The sequence below is a fragment of the Jaculus jaculus genome, chromosome 10 (assembly GCF_020740685.1).
Source record: "Jaculus jaculus isolate mJacJac1 chromosome 10, mJacJac1.mat.Y.cur, whole genome shotgun sequence".
Classification (NCBI taxonomy): Eukaryota; Metazoa; Chordata; class Mammalia; order Rodentia; family Dipodidae; genus Jaculus; species Jaculus jaculus.
The window spans coordinates 14,523,127-14,549,692 of NC_059111.1; the positions used below are offsets into that span (position 1 = coordinate 14,523,127).

Consider the following 26,566-nt stretch of genomic DNA (forward strand, 5'->3'; position numbering starts at 1 on the left):
GCTGTTGTCTTGCCCAGTGATCAATGAATCATTGTTAGTGTTTACTCTCTTCTTCTAAAGTAAAGATCTCATAAGAAGACACCCCAATGTTCGCCCACTGGCCCTCTGCTCAGCTCTGTTTTATTAGCACATTTTTCTGTTGGGGTGCTGACAAGGGTATGGGCAAAAGAAGCATGAGAAAGGTCAGGGGACAAATCATGCTTCTTAAATTCTTGAGAATCTGTCATATCCTCTGTCATATAGTATTTTTGGTACTTCCTAGGTATTCCATGTCCTCAATGGCAAAGTTATTGCAGATATTAGGAAACAAGGAAGAAAAACATAAAAAATTATTAGTGTTAAATTACTAATATTCTTGAGCCAGAAACTCAATTTAACACCTGCTAGCTACCAAGAATTTCTTTTAAATTTTCTTTTTGGTATGTGTGTATGTTATGGTATGTGTGTGGTATATGCACATTTAGCACCCCATGTGCTTTCCTTAGAATGCCAATGTCTCCCTCCATCAATTTTCCATCGGTTCTTTTTTATTTATTTGAGAAGAGAGACAGAAGGAGAAGAGAGAGAGAATGGGCATGCCAGGGCCGCCAGCCACTGTAAAAGAACTCCAGACACAAGCGCCACCTTGTGCATCTGGCCTTATGTGGGTCCTGGGGAATCGAACCTGGATCCTTTGGCTTTGCAGGCAAGCACCTTAACTGCTAAACCATCTTTCCAGGCCTCTGCCTGTTCTTATTTGAACTTGAGTCTCTTAATGATCCCAGAGCCTTCCATTTTTACATGAACCCATGCAATTTTCAGGTCTTTTCTCCCCTGTAGGATTCAGGTTACAGACGCATGTGGCCACTTCCAGCTGTCTGTGTGGGTCCTGGGGTTCAAGCTGAACTGGTCTCTCAGGCCTCCTTAGGCCTTCGTGCTTGCATAGGAAGTGCTCTTAACCACTGAGCCATCTCTCCAGCCCCCAGTAAAGTGTTTCCACATATCTGAAGTATCTACAAACATTGAAGAGACACGAGGCAAGCAAGGGGATTTGTGAGGAAGAAAGTGAGTGCACTAACATTTATCCAGTTCTTAGTAAACATTCTCATTTGATCCTCAAACAATGCAACAAAAAAGGAAATTATCATTCTCCTTTTATGGCTGTGGAGGCTGAAAGTCATTTTCTAGGCCAATGTTCCTGGTAGGGCCAGGGTGAGAATCAAAATCTGTCTACTACCATGCTCTGGAACACCTTGCTCCAGGTTGGCCTGGTGACCTTGAGCATGCTACCTTACCCGTCCTGTCCTCTGGCCTATGTAATAAAGTCATGGCCCTGTCCTGGCACTGCCCTCTGCAGCTTTCAGTCACAAGCCAACAGCTGGCACTTCTGGTGTACCAGGACCCAGCCACAGTGTAGGTCTGCACATCGGTGAGCAGAAACCAGTAAGCAAGGTTTTAAATACTCAATTCCGCTACTCGGAGCTTACATTCAAATTATTTGAGTAATTAATCACTCATAGGCAATCAACTTTTTAAAATACAAAAAATTAAACTCTTCGTTTCAAATCAGTCTCTGTTCCTGCTTAGCTATCACTTTATTTCTTTTTAATGGGTTTGAGAGATTGTATCAGTGCTGATTTTCATTCAAATGGATGGCTTTGAGGAGATTTTTTTAAAGCGTGCCAAAAATCTGTTTGTACAATTCCCCAAGTTACTATCTGATGCTTGAATTTGTAATGTTAAGTGCACCCTTAAAAGTCATCCTGTCTATTTTTTAGGCTTTCTAATATTTATGAAGACATTCTACACAACCAACTTTGTCTCAGGTCAAAACCAAGAAATCAGTGGTGATAAGTTCAATGCCATAATGTCAGGGTCTAGGAACATTTTAGATTTTTGTCATCTGTGTTAATCTGCTGCCTGGAACCAATAAGACTGGTTCTGTCGAAATGGTCACACAAAACCTGCGGTCAGCAATGTGCAGTCACATTTGAATCTTCATTAAGCATACTTTGAAGGCAATACTATAACACCATCTTGCCTGAAGACCAAGGCATACACCAATGATGAGGACATGCAGTTGGAGAGAATGTTTTCCAGTGCATATGTACAAACCTACAGACAGAAATCCATCCTGGCTGGAAATGTGCTGAGAACTCGAACGTTAGGTTCAATTGCCACATCTGCTCTCCCCACTTCACAGCTCATAAACCCACCAGACCTTTTTCATTTCTCACTCTGTAAGATGGGCAAAGCATGGCCACAGAAGCATGCCACCTGGGTTCAAATCCTGCCTCTGCTTTATAGTCAGAGATGTGTGACTGGACACATCACCTGAGCCTCAACTCCTTCATACCCGTAACAGGAACTACGTTATGTGGATCAAAAGTGAGAATTTGTGACAAGGGCTCTGACCCTGTGAATTCATCATCAGATGACTGCTTAAAATACCATGGGCACGGTGACTCAAGTCAGCAGTTCTCCTGGACCTGTATTATATGTTGTTGATTTTTTAAAAAAGATTTCCTCATTGCAATAATCTGTTAACAGGAAAATAAAATAGTTAAGCAAGCAAGGGGGAGAAATAGTGCCCACGTAGAGGGAAAACAAGTGCCCACCAAGTGATGTCACCAGCCAGTGCCTAGTAGAGCAGCAAGTTTCCCAGAACCGAACTCTAAGAAGTATGTTTTAAAAATGAATTTAGGCCGGGCGTGGTGGTGCACGCCTTTAATCCCAGCACTTGGGAGGCAGAGGTAGGAGGATTGCCATGAGTTCAAGGCCACCCTGAGATGACAGAGGTAATTCCAGGTCAGCCTGGACCAGAGTGAGACCCTACCTCGAAAAACCAAAAAAAAAATAAAAATGAATTTAGGAGTTAGAGAGTTGCTCAGTGGTTAAGGTGTTTGCCTACAATGCCTAATGACACGGGTTTGATTCCCCAGTCCCCACATAAAGCCAGATGCACAAAGTGACATGCATCTGGAGTTTGTTTGTAGTAGCTAGAGGCCCTGGCATACCCATTTTCTCTCTCTCTCTCTCTATGCTTGCAAATAAATAAATAAATAAATAAGTAAATAAGTAAATAAATAAATAAATAAAATGTTGCTTTTTTAATGTTTCTTGGGTGAAGAGAGATGATGAATGGGAAAAGTTTGTTTATTTATTTATTTATTTATTTATTTATTTATTTATTTATTTTTGAGGTAGGGTTTCAGTTTAACCCACGTTGACCTGGAATTCATTATGTAGTCTCAAGGTGGCCTTTAACTCATGGTGATCCTCCTACCTCTGTCTTCTGAATGCTGGGATTAAAGGCGTGCGCCACCATGTCTGGTTTAATAAATTGTTTATTTTTAATGCATGTGCGTTTATGTGTGTTCATGTGTGGGCCTGTTAAATGCATCTGTTAGTGTGGGTGCATGTACACACTTGGGTACATGCATATGGGGGCCAGAAAAAAAGCTCAGGGGTCATTCTTCAGAAATGCCATTCACCTGCTTCGAGATGAGTACTCTCTCGCTGGCCTGGAGCCCACCACGTAGGCTACAGTGCTGGCCAGTGAGCCCCAGGAGTCCGCCTGTGTTCACCTCCCCAGCACTGGAGTCAGCCGTACGTGCCGCCCCGCCCCGCATTCTTACATGGGTTCAGGAATCAAACTCAGCTCCTCACACTCGTAAGTCAAGCACTTTACAGAATGAGCTATCTCCTCAGCCTCCCCTCCTTTTTTTATTTCCGAGATAGGGTTTCTAGCCCAGGCAGGCCTCTATCTCCCTAAATAGACAAACATGGTCTTGAACTCCCAAACTCTCACCACACCAGGTGCATGTGTGGTGCTGAGGATTGAACCCAGGGCCATGTGCATCCTGAGAAAACAGTCTACCAAGTGAGCCGCAGCTCAAGAGACCTGGGCTAAGTCACCGGTAAGAGGTAATTCATGCAGGGCTGACATTTGGGGAGCCCTCCCAGTCCAAACCTTTCTGTCATACAAGTCATTATTCTCTCCAGCCATCTATAAACAGGTACACTGGCATTTTTCCCTGTTTTGAAGCTGAGCTGAGTAGATGGCTTTTCTCTAAAACTGGAACAGGCACTAGCATACGAAAGCCCTTGAATTCCCTTCAGACTGTGGCACATTTGCACTACACTATTCACTTGACATTTGTGAACTGTCAACCTAGTGTCTTGTATCATAATAGGTCTTTTATATTCATGATCTTATTTTAGCCATAGAGCAACCCAAAATACACTTTTGATGGAGGAAGACAGGGACTTAAGGAGTCTAAATCACACCCAAGTTTGTGTAGCTTGTAAGTCATAGAGCACTCACTGCCCGACGCTCCATGCTGCCCTCGTTAGTTAACACAGTGTAGTGATTAAATATTAGATACAGCCTAAGGTCCTGACATTCCATCCTTGAGTAATGGCTTTCACATGCCCATCTGAGAAAAATCCTACCCTTACTTCAAAATTCACTTCAACCCCAACTTCTTTCACATTAATTACCCTAGCTAACACGCACTGGGTGTTTACTATGTCTCCTGCACTAGTATGAGAGTTTTACATTCTTGATCTCGTTCAATCATCCCAACGTTTCCCAGAATCGTGCTATTATACGTGCTGTATAGATGAGAAACCGAGGCATGACGAGAACGAGCAGCTTCCCTTCTCAGCTCTGTGCCAGCACATGGCCTTTGCCTCACTTTTTTCCATGCTTCCAAGACACTCTGTAGCTCTGCATGGTCCTTATCGATCTCATATTAGTTAAGTGTTAACTGTTATTTGTGCCCTCACTCCTTTAAAAAGGTATTTATTTATTTAAGAGAGGGATTGAGACAGAGAGAAAGAGGAAGACACAGAGAGTGAGTATGGGTGTGCCAGGGCCTCTTGCCACTGCAAACAAACTCTAAATGCATGCACCAGTTTGTGCATCTGGCTTTATGGGGGTACTAGGGAATTGAACCGGGCCTGACAGGCTTTGCAAACAAGAGCCTTTAACCACTGAGCCATATATCCAGCACTCTCTTTTCAATTATTTTTATTTACTTATTTAAGAGAGAGACAGAAAGATACAGATAGAATCCTTTTTTAAAAAATGAAGCAGCCAGGCATAGTGGTGCACACCTTTAATCCCAGCACTCAGGAGACAGAGATAGGAGGATCACCATGAGTTCAAGGCCACCCTGAGAAAACATAGTGAATTCCAGGTCAGCCTGTGCTAGAGTGAGACCCTACCTCAGAAAAAAAAAATAAATAAATGAAACAAAGTGGAGTATATTTAGAAAAAGTTTCAGAGCTAAAGAGATGGCTTATGGTTAAGGCATTTGCTGAAGAATTGAACCTGCATCTGGAGTTTGTTTGTAGTGCCTAGAGATCCTGGCATGCCTCTCTCTCTCTCTTTATTTTTTAATCTATCTGCCTCCTTCTCTCTCTCAAATAAATAATAAATAAAATGTTTAAAAATAAAAGGTTTCAATATAGGTTTCAGCAAAGGCATTGAGATAATGAGAGAGATGCCTAAGAGAAAAAAAAAAAAAAAGTAGTGGTGTGTGCCCAAGGGTGGGTGTGGGCTTCTCAAGAGAGAGCTGTCTGTCCCCACCCCTGTAAGACAGGAACATGCATGTATTAGCCTTGGTGTGTAACCCTAATCATCTGGCTCTGTCCTTGGCCTCTACTAGACATGAATAGAATTACTTAGTTAACTAAATGAGCTGGTCATAGGCATTGCTGAGCTGGGTGTAACTAGTAAAAATAAGATTTTAAAACTAAAAGGTTTTGTTGGAAAATGAATTGCAGACTTTGTTGAAATTTTACAATATTTTTTATTCATAGAGACTTTCCAAAATGGCTGGCTAGAACCATTGATAATCACTGTAAAAATGCATATTCTCTGAAACATACAATGTGGTAGCATTTTGGGAAGAGAGTATCCAATCAAGCACTTCTATCACTGGTAAAAAATTGAAGAATTTCCAAAATAGGAATCTATATAGTCAAGAATACGATTAGGCTCCCTCTCCATTTGTTTGTATTGATGTTCCAGACACTGTAGTGTTAAACCATGCCAGAGGTGGTACAGAAGGAATCACTATTACCCACAGGCCGCCAGCCTCTTTTCCTTCTGACAGAAGGAAGATTCCACGTGGATCAAATAAATACAGATGTGTAGTAATTAGTTCTATTCCCAGTGAGCCTATTTCCCACACACTAAAGACGTGAGCGATTATGGAACCTCACCCCCACAGCTTTTATCAATTTAAACTGCTAAACAACAGGATAGGTCATAACCCAGCCTGCTATCAATAATGTATTTATTACATGCAACATTATAAATTATGTGTATGGGCTAGGGGGGAAAAAGAGAGACACCTTTTAACAATAATATGATCTTCCCCCAGAAGCATAACATGTGCCTGGCCACCCACCTGATGTACAGTCCCAAGGCAATCAAAAAGATAAGATATCTCATCCAGGGAAAGCCGGCCTACATCGTGGGCGGCCTCCTGCACAGGGACGACTTAGCCGTGGCCGACATGCTAGACGTGCCCATCCTGGGCTCGGAGCCGGAGCTAGCTCAACTCTACAGTGCCAAGTCTGGGAGTAAGCGGATCCTTGACGGCGCCAACGTGCCAATGCCCCCTGGAATCTATGACGTCTACAGTTACCAACAGGTACGTGGGGGTGGCTCTGTTCAAATGACCCCCCCCTCCCAGCCCTTTGACCTCGTACAACTTCAGGTGACTTGGCACTGGCCCTACAAAATGAAGACTGTTGTGTGCGAGACTTGGTTTGAAGGGAGCTACGCAGGCCTTCACGATGTGCTTGCGTCCCATGCTGAGGGCTGAACCCAGGGCCTCGTGCTTGCTAAACAAGTGCTGTCCCCCTGAGCTCCATCCCCACTCTTTCAACTCCATTTTGAGACATTGCTGCAACTAAGTTGCCAAAGCTGGCTGGACTTGTGCTCCTCCAGCCTCCTAAAGTGCTGAGATTACAGCCCTGTGCCACCAGACCCAGAAGCCTTCATATTTTAGTATCTTTCTAGTAAATTAGTCTTGCAGAAACTGCTGGAATTTCCAAAATCTTTACCATATGGGTTACGTTTTGAAGAGTATTAAAATTATTTGCCATTTGAATTTATCTTCCATCAGGAATTAATGCTTTAATATAGACTAGTTCATCATCAGATCTACCAGTCATTTAGTAGGACCTTAAAACATGAGAGTCAGTTTGGGGGAAAAGAAGCAGGTTTTGAAAGTGTCAGGTAGTGCCAGGTCACATTGCAGAGGGCTGTAGACATCTGTAAAAAAAAAAAAACATTGGCTCTTTAGGAAGGTCCCCAAAGGGAGAAGGGGACAGAGCCCAGCAAAGGGAAGTAACGTGGCCCAGGAATAAAGCCACTGCTGCTTTTCCCTTGGACCAGCTCTGCAGTCTTCCAGCGCATAGTCAGGGCCCAGAATATTTAGAGAAATGCATTAGCCACCAGGAATGTTTTCTCTCTCAGTCAGCTCTGGCAGGTGTTCTCCCATTTAACTGCCATCTGTTTCCATAATAAAGAAAATTAGAAGACAAACGGCTGTTAACATTTCCTAACCTCTATTTCCGTGCATCTTTTGACCGGTTCTCTCAGCCAATCGCAAATTACCTCCCCCTTCCCACTCCTTGGAAATTTAAAGAAACACACACGTACACACACACACACACACACACACACACACACACACACACACGTGTGTGTGCACAGCAGGGCAGTTCATGAGGGACAGATTTAGGGATCTCCGGTCTCAGTTCTCTTCTCAGGGCACTTTGCACATCATAGCCACTGAGCACCAAAAGCAAACCTTTGAACAGCCCATGCTCTACACAGGTTAGCTTGGAGACACCATGAGCTGGTGACGTTGCTCTGCAGTATTTCTAGAGTTTTTTTGAACAATACATGGGCTCAGAGAGGAGCTCTGTCTAGTCCTCACATTCAGAAATACCAAACCCCCCCTCACAGACACAACACATGTTCTCTGCTTGTTTGCCCACCATGCATCTGAGGTCAGTAAGACCTGGGGTACTCCATTGGGATCTTCCAGTTAGTGATCGTGCCACCCAGTCACCCTGAGTGGATCAGTTCTGGGAATCTGCAGAGGGTGATGAATCAGTAATACTGACTTTCTCATCAGTGTGTATCATAATGTTAAAGCTGGTGAACACTGTGATTATTTTCACTCGGGTTAATAAGAATTCTGAGTGTTGGCTTCTCGCCGTGGTCGTATTTCTGCTTCTGCTTTCAACTAGTACAAAATGAATCAACCACAATTAAAAGTATGAAAACATGCCACACTTTTTTAAACAGGATAGACCCAAGTAGAAAATGATAAATGCAGGGAAGCAGCATAAAGTCATTTGGTTTATGATTAACTGATTTTTTTTAATACAGCATGAGCACAGAGGGTATTTCCTGTTTTGATCCATAAAGTAACCCTGCACACTCCCTTTCTGGCGTGGCCTCTATAAGAAATATCGACAGCATTGGTTAAATAATCAAACACTGCAATGCTATTTTAAAGTACTGTTCAATTTTCACTTAAAGATAGCACATAATTCTCTGCAGTGGAACAGTCTTTACAATACTATTGATTGTTTTCATTACTGTAGGGGATCCATCCACAGACACCCATCTATAGGATTCTCAGAAGCAACAAATAATAGGATCTGGAGGAAACACATCATAATTCTGTGAATACTGAAACCTCCAAACACACAATATATCCAAATACAAGACTTTTTTTTAATGCTATGCCAGCACCCCTTTCCTTGGACTAGAGAAAGAATTTGTATCTGGTGCTAATAAGCCAAAGATCTGTTTCTGCTTCTGTAACACAGGATCATAATAATACAGTATGATGAAATTAAATATAGAATATATCCTCTGGGCACATAAAGAAAGGAAGAGACGCAACTTTGGATGACATATTAGAAACCCTTCCTTGGCTGTGTCCACTTCCCCATGATATGTAGCCTGAGTATTTATCATTTCAACACACAGATATCATTGATAGTGCCTGACAGGGAGAAGAGACCATTTCATTTTCACCTTCACCGAATACCCCAAAGCTGCATGAGGTTTCTGGGGACCCCAGGTCTGGCCATTTTAGTACCTATTCCACACAGCCATGTCACGAAATGTCCCCAAGAGCATTTGCTGGCCAGACACAACTCAAGATAACAGATTGAGCCTTTAAACAAAATCATTTTAACCTTACAACTCCGGACCTCAGCAGAACTGTAAATCTTCAGTTCTTTCACACTTTGTAGTTAAAAAATAAAAATCCATTTGGTGAGTAAAATGTCATGAAAAGGAAAGAGAATATGAGTGTTGCAGAGACCACAGGTACAGGAGACCATAGGCAAGAACAATCCCATTGGGTGCCTGAGACACAATGCTCCCTTTGCTCTCGTACCTTCTGGGAAATACAGACTGAAAGTCTGATGAGAAGATAAGAAGATAAGAAAACAACAACAACAAAAAGAACCATTCTGTGATCTGTTGAGTTGGTTTTCTCCCAGGCTGTGCTAGAACTACTGCATATAATTAAGTACTCTCACAATACAGACCTGTCCAATTCAAACGTGCTCCCTGGTTTAGTGACCGGGAAGCAAGCTGCTTCTTTGGCTCGTCCTGACTTCTTTCTCTAGCTAGTCCTTCTCCGCAGTAGGCTAGAATAGGACACCCTCTGATGAGGGAACGGGCGTAGGGTTTGGAGTCTAAACAACCCAGAAGCCCTGCTCTGCTAGTCAATGCTGTATGATCCTGGGCAAGTTATTCCAATGAGCCAATCTGCTTATATAGGAAACGGAGCCAATGATGGTGCCTACATCCTACGCTACTGTATTAAATGGGAATGTTCATGTGAAGAACTTACATGACCAAAGGCCTGGTTTAGTAATGCTAATTATTACTGGTGTTACCATCATTGTGTAAGTCAAGCAGGGACTTCTAGTGCCTAAAATTCCATGTTGGAGCCTCGGTTTTGAAGGAGCGTTGCTTCTGATTGAATGCGGAGTGTGTGTGCATTCCAGGAAAGTTGTTTCCAAGGGCGTTTTTATCTGTCTTGTTCTATGACACACTTGATCATGTCACACATGCAGTAAACTTGGCCAACTGGCCCAGCCCAACATATTTCATGGATGTTAATGAGGAAAAAATTAAATGTTTCATAGGTTCTGATATTCAAAAGCCCAACAAAGCTCCAAACAATTAAAGTTTTCAAGACAATAAGTCTTTATATTCAAGACAATAAGTCTTTATAGTTTGAAACTATAAAAAAAATCATTTGAGGAGCCCATAAGTAAACATGTAAGTCCCCGAGGAAGAAAGGAGATAATAACAGGATTCAATTACAGATCAGTTACTTTCTGGTTGCTGGAAACAAATACTCAACCAAAAGCAACTTACTGAAGGAAAAGAGTGTAATTCAGCTTACAGTTCCAGAGGGCATAGCCCAGCATGGGGAAGACGTGGCAGGCTAGAGTGGGAAGCCCACACCCCCTGCAGACAGGAAACAGAGAAGAAATAGGAAGAGAAGCCGGACTGGAAAACCTCAAGGCTCCTCCCAGTACCCCACCCCACCCCAGTGACTACAAGGCTCCACCTCCAAGGTTCCACCTCGTAATTCTTGAGCAGCTCCACCAGCCAGGGATCAAGTATTCAAACAAATAAGGCTATGGGGACCATTTTACATTCAAACCACCACACACAGAGTTTAAGATTCCTAACCTTTTCTTCATAAACCAGCAAAATAATAATTTTGGAATTTCTCTTAAGAATGTCTGTACTGTGTTTTCTTTCCTTCTCCCCCCTGCCCCCGAGGTAGGGTCTCACTCTAGCCCAGGCTGACCTGGAATTCACTATGGAGTGTCTACCTCTACCTCCTACCTCTGCCTCCTGAGTGCTGAGATTGAAAGGCACCGCCTGCTCGAAGGTGTCACCAGCCTGGCTAAATGACTGTACTCTTAATATGTCTTTTGTTCCAACTGGTAAATGATATATATTTTTTGTACATCTTATATAAATCACTTAAAAGTTCGTCAGGGCTGCAGAGATGACTTAGTGGTTAAGGCACTTTCCTGTAAAGCCAAAAGACTCCAGTTCAATTCCCTGGGACCCACTTAAGCCAGATGGACAAGGTGGCACATGCATCTGGAGTTTGTTTGTAGAGGCTGGAATTCCTGGTGTGCCTATTCTCTCTGCATGTGTCTGCCTCTATCTCTTTCAAATAAATTACACACACACACACACACACACACACACACACACACATCTTCTTTAAATTGTCTTAGTAAGTAGGACAGAACCAAATGCAAAGACCATGTGAAGTCTTTACAAAGTGCCACAACTACATCTATGTGACAGGAAGGAAGTGTACTTCATGACTTGTTTCCATCTTTGCCCCGCAGATGATAGAGCAACTGAGCCAGCTGGTGACCGACCACCTACAGATCCAACGATGGGTCTTCAAAATGGACATGGAATTCGGAGGAAATGGGACAGCCTTTTGTGACATCCCTGCCCACCTACAGTGCTACAACTGGGTGTTAAAGGAGAGCAAGAGGTACGGCCGTGAAGACTGGAGCAAGAAGTGGGCACAAGTGAGTGTTCAAGGGTGACTCACACCCCAGCATCCAGGGACAGTTAGGAGGGGAAAGTTTTTTCTCCTAGACCCGGATCTGACACCCACCAGCTGTGCCTTTCTTGGGCCTTGGACCTTATATAGCCTGAGTGGGTCCACTGGGCTAGTTTATATGTCCCATGTGGGGGCCCTGGAAGTCTTCATTCGTGTCTCAATAATGACAGTGACAATTAAGGAGTGCTTTTCTCTATGATATCCAAGTAACGTTTCAGACCCCATCATTTGCTCAGCTGTCGTGACTAAGCTAGCCGCGTTTTTTTTTTTTTTCTGAGAAATTCTATCAGCCAATGGCTGTCCCCAGATGCTAATTGTAGAAAAGCAGCCTAGTCAGCAGTCATGTTTGTAAAGATAATCTGAGAAAATCCATGTCACACTGCTAGCCAGGGCAGAGAACCTCCCAGCAAGAAACACCCCAGCAGTGGCTTTGAGGGAGGCCTTAGTGCTGGCAGAGATGTATAAACCTCTGCAAGCACACTGGCAAGATGAGCTGTTCCGCATTTGCTCAATAATTTTATATGGTTTGGCATTTAAATTAAAGCCAATATCAAGAGCACCCCATCTTGCACCCCAAGACCTAGGCAGCCCTGGCTTCTCGAAATCTCACACCTCCATCTTGATGGACTTCCAAGTTAAGGAAAATTGAAAGGCAAATTCCCTCAGCTTGCCTACCCAGCACACATGGTGGTGGGCCGTGCAAAGTGATTTGCATCTGCTCTGAGCATCCCACCACAGACATCGATGAATCAAGACCCAAGTGAGGGGGGGAGGGAGGGGCACACAGTCGAGAACCACATTATTCTCAGGAAAGTGAAATGATGAATAAATACAGAGAACAGTCAGGAGGGAGAGTTCCCTTTGACAAATGGGGTGGTTCTCCCCATGATCTATTCTGGGCTTTCTTCCCCTCTGACAGTGAATGGACTAAATGCAGTACCTGTCATGACCAGCTCTTTACATATTATTTAAAGGATACCAAAGTGAATTACTCTTCTGCCAAAAAAAAAAAAAAAAAAACACAAAATGTATTTAATTTTGAGGCCCATAGAGGTTTCTCTTAGGATCTGTTTGAACTGGAGTTTACTTCATTTCATATAGAATTGTCTTTTTGAAGTAAAGCTATCAAGATTAAACTATGAAAGAGCCTGGCATTTCAATTTTTTAAAAAAATTGAAACAATGTGCAAAGTGTTTATTGGCTTCAGTATTTAGAACTAATACATTTTTTTAAATTTCCCAGATGCTAGACTATGATAAATTTGAAATATTTGACTTTGAGTTTTAAAACTATTTACAGTACTGACATTCAGCTGAGTTGTGTTGAGCGATCTCCCTGTACATTATTTAATTTCAATTGTTTTAAACTGCTTCATTTTAAATTGTCACCAAATACATGTGGCGCGGTTGTTAATGTTATTAAATTTGAAACCCTTTAATAATTAATAGTCTATCTAAATCATTTTTTAGAAACTTAACAAGGAAAAAGTAATTATTCAGGAATCATTTTGCAGTCTGAGCCTTATGCTTTGCCTTGATGTGCCAGAAGCCAACAGTGATAATAAAACTCAGTGTTTCTGAAAAGCTGACCCGCCCCCTCCCGCTTTCACAGGACCCTATTGACATTCTTTTGCCTTCAAAGTGAAATCATAGGAGTGGAGGGAAAGTGCAGTCTCCATGGAGGGTGGCTATTGAGAATTCAGGATTTGAATCTCTCCTTTGTTCCAGAAGACCATCGTGGCAGAGCACTAGACATCAAAGCATTACTTTACGAGCACGGGAGTGTCTTAATGTCCTATTGCAGTTTGTGGACCTGTTCCCTTTGATAATGAAGACATTGTGTCATCAAGCTTTGCCTGGCACACACAAAACATATGCTGGCAGGTTATTAAAAATTTCAGCTTCTTGATGAAAGACTATCCTGCAGGCTAAGAGTCCAGAGAAAGACTCCATTCCAGGAGAATTATTAGAAATGAGAATATGACTGTAAGCACTAAATTATGTTAATACTTACAAATGGCATCATTTGCATAGCAGTTTATGACACGATACCATGATTTCTCTCATTGGTATGTTGTAGGCAACAGATTAAAAGACGGTGCTGCTGAGGGGAGGAGGCCTGCTTTGGGTCCCATTGTACTTATGCAGACACTGGTTCCAGAGGTAGGCGGGCATCAGTGCAGACTCAAGCACCCATACAAAGATCATCCCTTCTTCCCACTCCTCCACATCAAGCCACAGCCATTTAGCTGGTTGCAGTTGAGACGGGAATCAGACTCCTGGGGTCAGCAACTGCTAAGAAGCCATCATTATATTTGAAAAAATCACTATAGACATATAGGCAATTTTAGAAAGGCAAAACGTTGCATGACAGCCTATCTATTATATTACTTTTTACTTCTATGTAATATGTATCCAGTACGATAGAAGATACCCAGTACATCTCTATGTAATTGTACATCACCCTATTTACCCCATATATATAAGCATATAAACCCAATCATTGATATTATATAATACATATAATGCTTCATTATTCACAACATGAACATTCACCTCCAACTGTAATTCCTTTTTTTTTTTTTTTTTTTTTTTTTTTTTTTTTTTTTTCAAGGTAGGGTTTCACTTTAGTCCAGGACGCTGACCTGGAATTCACTGTGGAGTCTCAGGGTGGCCTCAAACTCACAGTGATCCTCCTACCTCTGCCTCCCAAGTGCTGGGATTAAAGGCATTCGTCCCCACGCCTGGCTTCAGCCGTGATTCTTGATGGCCATAATGAAATCAAAGCATAGCTCTCCCATTTTTTCCAGAGAGTCACTGGCTAACAAAAGCAACTCCCCCTCAACCCCAGCCCGCACCCAACGGGTCCAGGAAGCTCAATCTCTGCTTGCTCGGTGACTGTTCAGGTTTGTGACCGGCACCCTTGGGCACACTCCGAACTCCATGCTTCCCAGTCAGGGCACTTGCTTTCATTTAGTAGGAACAAGGCTCATGTGCAGGGGAGAAGCCTTTATGGATACTGGCCATCGAGAGCATTCAGGGAAGCCCATGTCTTCTGCCTGTGCTAGCAATTCCTGCCTCTGGCTCTCTTCTACTTTGTGAAAGGGTGATGTTCCTCTGTTGGTTCTGGTATCCTAGTTTGGTGGCAGTGATGTTACCAGGAATGTTTTGGAGCCTTCCTGCCAGGTAAAGAGCAATCCCCAATTGCTTTGCTTGTTTGTTTCGGCGTAGGGTCTCACTCTAGCCCAGGCTGACCTAGCACTCATTCTGTAGTTCCAGGCTGGCCTGGAACCAACAGCGATCCTCCTACCTTGTCCTCCCGAGTGCTTGGATTAAAGGCGTGTGCCACCACACCCAGCTCTGACTGCTTTCAAGTTTCTCTTTGCAACCTTTCTCTGGACTTCTGTTATCCTAAAAAGGCTGGGATGTGGAGATCTTGGAATCATTATTTACTGACTGAAAGGAAACTGAGCTGACACCTGAATGATGCTATTAAAACATTGCTGTGTTAGTTTTCCTTTTTCTTTCTTTTCTTTTTATTATTTTTAGTTTTTAGTGGTTTTTTGTTGTTGTTGTTGTTGTTTGCTTGTTTGTTTGAGGTAGGGTCCCGCATTAACCAAGGCTGACCTGGAATTCACTATGTAGTCTCAGGGTGGCCTCGAACTCATGGCGATCCTCCTACCTCTGCCTTCCTTCCTTCCTTCTTCCTTTCCTTTTCCTTCCTTCCTTTCTTTTTCTCTTTCTTTCTTTCTGCAATAATAGTTTTACCTTTCCTTGTCCAACGCTTGGTCTTCTTTGTTACGTACTTGATATATCACCACCAAGGGAGGAAAAACCCAATTCAAGGCACAGAAATGTAGAAAGCTTTAATAAACTGTAGTTGTTGTCTCCTTAGAAAACTGTGTCAGCAAGCAAAACGCACTGTTACTAGAGAACTACCCACCACTGTGCGCCATACAAAGACCCGCCTAGCCATGGCCATTGTGAAAACCCCTGTCCACTACATAGTCATAGGGGTCACTTCCACAGGGCTGAGCTGAGTGCCCCATGGAGAATTTAGGAGGCGTTTATTAGGTGATCACAAAGTGCCATTTACTTGTAACCACATACTTTTTAGAGAAGTTAAAAGATAGCAAAATTAAAGAAATGTCTAACCAAATAAGTACACAATCACTTTCCCCAACATAGTCTTACTTTGGTGATTTAATTTTTGTTTGGCTTTTGCTTGTTTGTGGTTTGTTTGTTTTCGAGGTAGGGTTTTAATCTAGCCCAGGTTGACCTGGAATTCACTATGTAGTCTCAGGGTGGCCTCAAACTCACAGCCATCCTCCTACCTCAGCCTTCAGAGTGTTGGGATGAAAGGCGTACACCACCACACACAACTAGCTTATTTATTTTATTTTTATTTACTTATTTATTTTTGGTTTTTCAAGGTAGAGTTTCACTCTAGCTTAGGTTGACCTGGAATTCACTATGTAGTCTCCGGGTGGCCTTGAACTCACAGAAATCCATCTGCCTCTGCCTCCCTCATGCTGGGATTACAGGTGTGCACCACCACGCCCAGCTTATGAATTAATTTTTGAATGTCATTATCTCTCATAGCAGCTATATTAGCAAATATGCTAATTAGGCCTTAGATTTTCACTATTCTGCCTGTTTATGTAGTCATTACAATTAATGGCTGTATAACATTGCCTTATATTTGTTAATTCCAATAGATTAAACCATTTACCATTTTGGAAACTTATGTTACTTCTGGTTTTTTAAATTATTATTATTTGTTTTATTTTGTTAGTTTGGAGGGAGAAAAGCTTTGCTTTCAGTCTTCAAAGTTCTGTTATTTTTCTATGAGACAGACTCGGGAGTAGAATGCTTTATCACAAGCAGAATGGTCTAGGGTTTTTTTTGCATACTGTAGTGTTTTTAAGAAGATATTACCAGTTTCCAAAACAAACAGCAGAGAAGAAAGATGTTAGTCTCACTATCACCTCACCAGCACTGGCATTGTTTAGTGTCTGCTCTTTCATTTAGATATAAAAATGCATCTTACAATTGCCTCCTTTGATTACTTATAGGAGGGTATCATTTTCATGTCATTATTATTTGTATTTTAGAAAGTTATTTATTTGGATGTATGCGTAAATATATTGGCTTGCATGCCACAGCCTATGTGTGGGGGTTAGAAGACTACTCTGAAATGTCTGTAACCCACCTTTCTTGAAATAGGGACTTTTGTTACTACAAATGAATATGTCAGACTTAGCTGGCCCAAGAACTTTGGATTCTTCTGGCTCCGCCTCCACTGATATAGGCACATTGGGATCACAGGCACATGTGTGGCTTTGTATTTGGCTTTCTGTGGTTACTGGAGAACTGAACCTGGGCTGGCAAGCTTTGTAAGCAAGCACATTTAACCATAGAGCCATCTCTCCAGCACCTGTTATTTGTAATTTTTATTTTAGAAATATAACATTTTGTTATATTTTGTTTGTTATATTTTGTTAAGGTAAATCTGGGTGTTTCTAAGTTAAAAAAACTTGACTCATTTTTTCTAACCATTAACCCACCTATGAATGAGCATTCATTTTCCTTAGACTTTATTTTTATTTATTTATTTGAGGGGGGGGGAGAATGGGCATACCAGGGCCTCCAGCCACTGCAAACAAATTCCAGACACATGTGCCCCCTTGTGCATCTGGCTAACATGGGTTCTGGGGAATTGAACCTGGGTCCTTTGGCTTTGCGGGCAACTGCCTTAACTGCTAAGCCATCCCTCCAGCCCCCACACCTACTTTTAAACCTACACCTGACTCTTTCTTGCCCAGGGCTTTTCCCATACATCATCAAATCTATTTAGAAAAGACCCTCTTACTTGAAATCCCCAGAGAACTATTCCTGTTAGTGACCCTGGCCTTTGTGACCCAGGCCACATGCAGCTGCTGTGGAAGGTTTTCTACTCCCCACAGAGACTTCTGGGAAACACAGATGTCCCTGGACCATCGTAGTGGCTCTGGAAATGCTCCCCTTCCCCACAAGGCAGCAAACTGGGAGATGAAGAGCACTGCACTCACTCCATACTTCTGAGCTGCGGAGGGGGAGGCACCTGCCCAGGAATCCCTAGGATTCAGCTCTTAGGCAACCTAATTGCTACATGGACTTGTTAGTGTGGTGAAGAGAGAGAATTTGTGTTGGGGAGATGGCTCAGAGGTCGGCACTTGCCTGAGAAGACTAAGGACCCATGTTTGGATCTCTAGATCCCACATAAGCCAGACACACAAAGGTGAGGCCAGTGCAAAGCCGCACATGCCCACTTGATGGCGATTGCAGTTCCTGAGCCCCTGGCAGGCCAGTCTTCTGTCTCTCTTGCTTGCTTGCTGGCTCTCTCTCTAAAAATTAAAAATTAAGAAAAGAGGGCTGAGCTGGGCATGGTGGCACATGCCTTTAATCCCAGCACTTGGGAGGCAGAGGTAGGAGGATCACCATGAGTTCAAGGCCACCCTGAGACAACATAGTGAATTCCAACTCAGCCTGAGTTAGACCGTACCTTGAAAAAAAAACAAAAAAAAAAACAAAAAAAAAAAAAGAGGGCTGGAGAGATGGCTTAGTAGTTAAGCGACTGCTTGCAAAAACCTAAGGATCCTGGCTCAAGGCTAGATTCCCCAGTACCCATGTAAGCCTGATACACAAGGTGGTGCATGCATCTGGAGTTCGTTTGCAGTGGCTGGAGGCCCTGGTATGCCCATTCTCTATCTATTAATCGATCTGCCTCTTTCTCTCTCTTTCTCTGAAATAAATAATATTTAAAAATATAAATGAATAAAAATTAGAAAAAAGACCATTTTACATAACATCTCTTGGTCATTCATGAGGTGACTGACTTTGAGTGCCTTTCTCAACTTAATACACCATCATGGTAATTTGGGTAGGCCTGTAAGTTCTCAAAAAGCACTGAGTAGCCTACCTTCACAATCACATGTAGCAGTGAAAATAGGATGAGCAGTCCAATCTCTGTTCTCTTTGTCTTACATAGGCATCCAAATGTCATTTGTTCCTGTCTGCTTCTTATTTTAGTCCATTTCAGGCTGATATGGTGAACTCCCTTTTGGGAGGGTGAGTGCTGGAATAGGTTAGTCTGAAGCTGAGCACTCAATTATTCAGTGAACACTCAGGAAAACTAAGAAGCAAGTGGCTTCATGAGCTTCCATAGGCCAGGCACTCCTAGGTTTAAGTCCTGTGCTTGCTGGGCCCCCAGCCATAGTCAGCTCGCCATGGCTCTCCAACTCTCCACTTCCTCCGATGTTAGCAGGGACAGTAGTGCCTGTCCCAAGGGGAGGTGAGAAGAACTAACTGAGATACTGCTGTGAATTGGCCAGCGATGATTTTAGCTCACAAAAGCTCAAGAAATGTTCCCGTTTATGGTGTCTATCACCATAACTTTGTACACTGAGATAAATAGGTAGATGCAATCCCATTTTTCTTTGGTGATTCAGAAGGCTCTTTATAAGGATCTCGCAACCTTGCAGAATGCTGTGGTATGCATCAATTATTCTCACATAGGCACGTGGCTGTCAAAAATCTCAGAATAATGATTGTATTGTCCTATCCTATGACATTTGCCAATGATGCCTTTAAAATAAGGATCCTTGATAGAAGCCAGGTTTCTTATCATTTAAAAATAGAAAACAGTTTGCATATATGGACTTTCTACATATTGAGTAAAAAGGCCTTAAAAATAGAAATTATTCTGACTGAAAAAATCAAGACTGGTTGCTTCTGGTTCCGGTTGGCATGTTTTCTAATTAGCATAGCAGCACGTCACCGCAATCACTGGGAAGTCTTGATCGTTTACATATTTTTACTTAGCTCTGAAAATGACTTAGAATGTTTTCTTCCAATTCAATGGCTATTTTCACCAAGTGGCTGGAGTTGAGTCTGAGGTTCTGCTCTGTGCCTGAGGATGATGACGGCGAAAGGGAAAATTGCCTCCTCCAATTCAGTGAAAGCCAGGCTACCCCTTCTGAGGGCCCTATAATAATCAGCTATACAAGCTGTTGGTTTGTGTGTCCTATTGATTTAATATGCTTCTAATCAGTACATAAAGCTATGGGCCTGCAGTGTTAATTTTTCATATGCTTACAAAGTACCCTTTGATTTTCTGTCACACGTTAATTACAGCGTTTTGCCATTAAATAGGAAGCTTTGTGTAAACTAATTACTAGGTAATCATTGTCTACTGCAAGCGTGCTGTTTGTACCTTTTATTTTATTCTAAAAATGCACAGATCTCCCAGTCTGGAAACACTCTACCTTCCAGCCATTAGCTCCCACTAATTCATAGCATTATTGTGGTGAGAGTGGAGGAGTTGTAATCGTTGTGGTATCAGAGCTGTTAATTACCGGAGTAAACAGTTGAAATGGTGCCAAGGTCTATTGTACAAGGCAGAGAAAAGGAGGTTTAAATGTTACTCCCACCATCTGGGGACCGGAGGAGAGGCAAATGCTTGAAAAACAGCAGCGAGGCACTATCCGCTTTCGGCTCCAGGGTTGGCGGCCATATGGATCCAGAATATTTTGAATCAATTGAATTTAAGTGCCAGTTTTTTGCAGTAACAGCGTGGAAGGAAAGAATAAAGCAGAAGATGAGAGGAATGAGAAGCATTTAGTGTTTTCACATCCAGGAAGTCTCTGCTGGAGTTCTCTTGCAAATGTGTGCTCTGCTGAAAACCGGAGGGCAGGCGTGGTCTTCTGGAAGGCATTCAGAACGAGTCCTCCTCTCCTCTGATGGCACTGTTGGCTTCTGGTCAGCTGGTGAGCCAGGGATGCCCTTGAGAGCACATGGACCTCCTGTAACTGTGCCAGGTCTAGCAAAAATCTCTCTTTGGGAGGCACCTTTCTATTACCCTGTCTGTAGAAAGAAGGCATAGAAGCAGCAGAGATGGTCCAGCTCCCGAATACCATGAAGAATCATCACTGCTTGCCCATGTCTTCTGTAGAAAACCAAAATATAAACTTCTCCAGACAGTCTCTCATGTCAGTCCATAACACACTCCTCCTCCTCAATGACCCCCCCAGCCCCCACTATATGAATGAGAATTAAATCCAAAGGGCGCATGTGTCTTCTTTTGTTTTTAATTTTCAATTAAAGGGCTTTCATGGGCATCTACAGCTTCTTTTTTTAAACTAGCAATACTCCTCTAAAAATGGAAAGGAAGAAACCTATTACCAGCAATAATAATTATGGCTACTTCCACTTTGGTTGATTAAAAAAGTGCATGATTTCTATTTTAAAATACTGCATAATCTTTCAAATAGCCATATGAATTTACTTGCTATCACTCTTCAATTTCAATGTAATCTCCCTGGAAACCGTCTGTGATGTTAAGGATTATTTGTACATCACCACCCACTTGCTGCTGTAAACTACTCTTTAATATCATTTCCCCAAACATGAACATATTTTCTCTTTTTAAACTACCCTGGCTTTTACTGTATTTCTTTCTAACCATTCCTTTAGCAGATGTTGAGGCAATTCTGGGGTGTAGTGTTAAAAAAAATTCTTTAAAGAGGGAGCTCACAGATAACATGAAGAACCAAGGGCAGTGTCTGTCAGGCTGTGTGTGTGTGTGTGCACACACGTGTGCAAAGTTCAGTTAAGAATTTATAGAAGCGCTTAATCTTTATCTATTGAAACTCCCAGTATGCAGCGCGGCAGGGTGAGCCTGGGATGGAAACCACAGCTCCCTGCAGTGAGGGGGAAAGAGAAACAGTCTTGTAAGTTCTGGGAAGTTGAAAGGGAATGAAACTCCAGTGTCTGTGGTCGCAAGGAAGCCGTGGTGTTGAGCTTAGAATGGGAGCATACCATATGTGCCTCAGTTGGACAAAAACACTCCCCAAGTCCAATCAAGTGCTAAGCCTGCATGATGATGCAAGGTGGAGGCCCAGATAATGAGGGGCAGACTCCTGGAGAAGCAGCAAGCGGATAATGCTACGTAAGTATGGAATTATATACCGCATTTACACCATTCTGTTTAATGAGAGCTGCCACCGCAGCGAATCACTTGCCACACACCCGGAATGGGCCATTAGCTATCAAGGGAAAATGGTCTTTGCCGCTTTCAGCAGATGGAGCAAATATTTTACAAAGCAATTTTACATACCAAAAACATTTGTGTGCCTTGGTAATGTTGGTTGTTTTACATTATGTTACCTTCTACAGCAGCATAATTTTCCATCTCATCGAAGGCAAACTTGGCATCTTTGATTTTTTTTAATTCTCAATTAACAATTAAACATGGAGTATTAAAGCCATCCTTAAACTTTAAGTAGGTATGGGAAGTAGTTTATGACTTGGTAGAGACATCCTCGTCTTCTCCGTGCTCCCAGCACACCCTTGCGCTCTGAGAGGGACTCTGTAATGGTCTGCGTGGAAAGGGCTGAGGGAGAACGTCACTGCTGACTGCAGGACAAGAGTCACCCCTGCGTGCATGGGGGTGACCACGGCATTTGCTGGCTTTAAGACATTCCTCGTGGATTGTGGGCACACAGTTTGGCCTACCTATTTGCATCCGTTTAAAATGTTTATGGAGGTGAAAGGCCCAAGAATTCAGAAGCTCAGAAATACTATCACGCTCCAAGGGGAGCCTAAGCGGGCTCCCTGCATACCTCAAACTCCAGGCTTTACTCTCTGTTGGAAGCAAGTAAAGAATCCCTCTTCTCATTATATCAGAGCCCACTCCTAATATAAAACTAGGTAAAAGGGCATGAGATAGCCCTCAAGGATGGGAAATGAGTAATGAAGTAGACCACTTATTTAGTTTCTGTAAATAGCCTGCACCATAAGCCTTAGTAGCCCACACTGTAAGCCTTTGTAACTCGCACCATAGGCTGTAGCAGCCTGCCTCAGACCACCAAGGTCATAGGAGGCTGATACCATACTCTGTTACCCCCACCTAAGGAATTGCACAAGTGCTGACCTCCAAGGTCACAGGAGACTGGTACCACACTCTGCTACTCCCACCTAAGGACCTGCGCAAACGCTGACCACCAAGGTCATAGTCATGAGAGAGTGATTGGTCTAATACACAGGCTTTGTTAGAAACCCTATAAAAACTACCCCATTCCTGCATTCGGGGCTCTGCAGTCCTCTACCCCTGTGCGGTGTACGACTGTGGGCCCCAGCGCGCTTGGAATAAAATCCTCTTGCAGTTTGCATCAAGACCGCTTCTCGTGAGTGAGTGATTTGGGGTGTCGCCTTATCCGGGCAGAGCGTGGGGACCCCCTGCGGGGGTTTTTTCCTACAGAGGAAATAACTCAAAATGAGTTTTAAAATAAAGAGAAACTGGATCAGACATGGTGGTACACACCTTTAATCCCAGCACTCGGAGACAGAGTTAAGAGGATCACTGTGAGTTCAAGGCCACCCTGAGACTACATAGTGAATTCCAGGTCAGCCTGGGCTGGAATGATACCCTACCTCAAACAAACAAACAAACAAAGAGAAACTACCACCTCGGCTGTCTGGAAAACCCAAAGATTGTTTCAGCTTCTGGCTCCAGACAAGAATCAACTCAATGGCTCTGTTACTCCCGGCCTCTCCTCTGTACTGTGAATGAGGCTGGCACCTCTCAAAGGCAAGATGGCTGCCAGCCGCTCCTGGAGTCTGACCTCCTGGAGTCTGGAAAACATCTCACACAAGAGCACACAACTTCCTGCCAGAGGCCCCCAGTGAAGCGCTTCCTAACATTCTTGATTGGCCTCACGGGATCACGTGTCTCTTCTAAACCAGCCACTGTGCAAAGAACAGCTATGCCAGGCAGGGGCTGCACTGGGGCTGAGAAGGTGAGCTCCCTTTCAATCTGCTCCAGCGAAGAATGGGGAAGGGGTGTTCCTGAAAGGAAGCGTGGGATATCCTCACCCTGAAAGAGGGGACACAGATGTTGGGCAGCCAACAACTGATGTCTGTTTTACCATTTTTCAGGGAGTTTAACAGTGAGGATTTAGCCACTGGCCAAGACTGACCAGGTAGGCCTCTAGATGGCAGCTGCAGGCACAGATCCCACTGCACTGTGACGCACTGGTCCCAACAGTCTTGAACTTGAGTTCTCCTACTCCCCAACTGTGTCACATGGACTGAGAGCACCGCTGTCTTCTTAGACAGTGGCCATAAGATGCTAAGTGTAAGCACATGGCTATAATGTAAGTAAGCACTATGATTTCATCTTTTAAAAAAATGGTCATATCGCCGGGCATGGTGGCGCAGGCCTTTAGTCCCAGCACTCGGGAGGCAGAGGTAGGAGGATTGCCATGAGTTCAAGGCCACCCTGAGACTACATAGTGAATTCCAGGTCAGCCTGGACCAGAATGAGACGCTACCTCGAAACACACACACACACACACACACACACACACACAAAATAGTCATCTCAGATTAAAAAATGTAACCTGGGCTGGGGAGCTGGCTCAGCAGGTAAGACTGCCTACTGCATAATCACAAAGACCTGAGTTCAATCCACAGCAGTGGGTGTTGGATATGCATGGAGGCAACTCCAAGGCTGAGAAAGGTGAAGACTGAGGGATTGCTGGGACTTCCTGTCTTACAGAAACACGGAGAGGGCTGGAGAGATGGCTTAGCGGTTAAGCGCTTGCCTGTGAAGCCTAAGGACTTTGGTTCAAGGCTCGATTCCCCAGGACCCACATAAGCCAGATGCACAAGGGGGCCCACGCATCTGGTGTTCATTTGCAGTGGCCGGAGGCCCTGGCATGCCCAACCCCTCTCTCTCTCTCTCTCTCTCTCTCTCTCTCTCTCTCTCTCTCTCTCTCCCCCCTTACCTCTTTCTGTCTCTGTCACTCTCAAATAAATAAAAAATAAATAAAAAAAGAAAGAAACACAAGAGCTCCAGGTTCAGTGAGAGAATCTATCTCAGGTAAATAAGCTGAAGAGCAATAAAGGAGGACATCCAACGTCTTCCTGTGGTCTCCACACATAGCACATACATTTGTACGCACACACATGCACGTGCACACACACATGCATTCACAAATAGCACATACACATGGGTGCATTCACTACATATAACACACACACAAAAATTATAAGCTGAACTCACATCAGTATTCTAAACCACATTCCAAAACAAAAGTATACTGAGCATAGCAAGCCAGTTTTCTAAAGACCCTCAAATGTACAGCCCTTCCTTCTTTTTTTTAAAAAAAAATTATTTTTATTTATTTTTTTGAGAGAGAGAAAATGATGCGCCAGGGTCTCCAGCCACTACAAATGAACTCCAGATGCATGCGCCACCTTGTGCATCTGGCTTACGTGGGTCTTGGGGAATCGAGCCTCAAACAGGGGTCCTGGGGCTTCACAGGCAAGCACTTAACCGCTAAGCCATCTCTCCAGCCCCAAGTCCTTCCTTCTTCCCATGTCTGTCACTAGCTGATTCAAATTCTGCCACTGTGGCATGACTCCCAATGGCCCACCTCATTCTCTGAATCCCTGAGGCAGGTGTGTGGGGAATACCTACCCCATGGCTCAGAGGCATCAGGAGAGCACCCACAATCTTGCTTTGTGACACACATGTGGCGTCTGTCCCAGATCCCAGATAACCCATTGATCCCCTTCAAAGCTGCCAGGCTGCATCTTTCAGGCCACTGTTTTGCACTTTGGACTGGGAATCACTGTACACTCCTGCATGTGGGGCTATGCGAAACTCTGATCGAGCAAGACTATCTAGGCAAGTATTGAGTGTTCCTTTTAAAGACCGTGAAGTGTGAGCCAGGCGTGGTGGTGCATGCCTTTAATCCCAGCACTCGGGAGGCAGAGGTAGGAGGATTGCCATGAGTTCGAGGCCACTCTGAGACTCCATAGTGAATTCCAGGTCAGCCTGGGCTAGAGTGAGACCCTACCTCAAAAAGCCAAAAAAAAAAAAAAAGAAAGAAAGAAAGAAAGAAAGAAAGAAAGAAAGACCGTGAAGTGATGCACTGGCTTTCTTTTGAACATCATCAAACAGTATCTGATATGGGAGGTTGGAGGGTTATTTTACTTCATGGACAGCTGATAAGTCAGTAAAGATGCTGCCATGATAAAACGTGAGTTTTGGTAGGACTAATACTGAGAGTTCTCTAATTTTTTTGTGCATTTTTATTTATTTATTTGAGAGTGACAGACAGAGAGAGAAAGAGGCAGATAGAGACAGAGAGAGAATGGGCATGCCAGGGCCTCTAGCCACTGAAAACGAACTCTAGATGCGTGTGCCCCTTGTGCATATGGCTAACATGGGTTCTGGGGAATCGAGCCTCGAACCAGGTTCCTTAGGCTTCACAGGCAAGTGCTTAACTGCTAGGCCATCTCACCAGCCCGAGTTCTCTAATTTGTATTCCTCTTCCTTCCTCCTCCGTCATCCCTAACACACACAGGAATTTGCTTGGTTGGGAAAGCTCTCCAGAGTTGGTTCCAGAGAGAGTTAAATGGAATATTCTAGTGGCTTTCCATGAGATATTTTGTACTTCCTTTTGTCAAATACACCTACCTTTAGCTGGATGTGGTGACACATGTCTTTAATCCCAACACTTGGGAAGCTGAAGCGGGAGGATTGCTGTGAATTCAAGGCCAGCCTGAGACTATGTAGTAAATTCCAAAGCAGCCTGGGCTATAGCAAGACCTTACCTCAAAAAAAAAAAAAAAGAAAGAAAGAAAGAAAGAAAAAGAATTTGAGGTCTGGAGAGATGGCTTGCTGGCCAAGGAGATTGTCTGCAAAGCCTAATGACCAGAGTTCCATTCCCCAGTACCCATGTGTGGTGGTTTGATTCAGGTGTCTCCCATAAACTTAGGTGTTTCGAATGCTAGGTTCCCAGCTGATGGAGATTTGGAAATCAAAGCCTCCTGGAGGCGGTATATTGTTGGGGGTGGGCTTATGGGTGT

The 26,566-nt window shown here is 43.4% G+C and overlaps 1 protein-coding gene across 1 annotated transcript in view; it reads left to right on the forward strand.

Moving 5' to 3' along the window:
* The window catches only part of Iqch (IQ motif containing H), a 134,910-nt gene that overhangs the window by 46,267 nt on the left and 62,077 nt on the right, over positions 1 to 26,566 (forward strand). Inside the window, exon 10 of the mRNA XM_045160624.1 lies at positions 11,422 to 11,613. Coding sequence (XP_045016559.1) covers positions 11,422 to 11,613 — 192 coding nt within the window. The remainder of the gene's footprint in view (positions 1 to 11,421; positions 11,614 to 26,566) is intronic.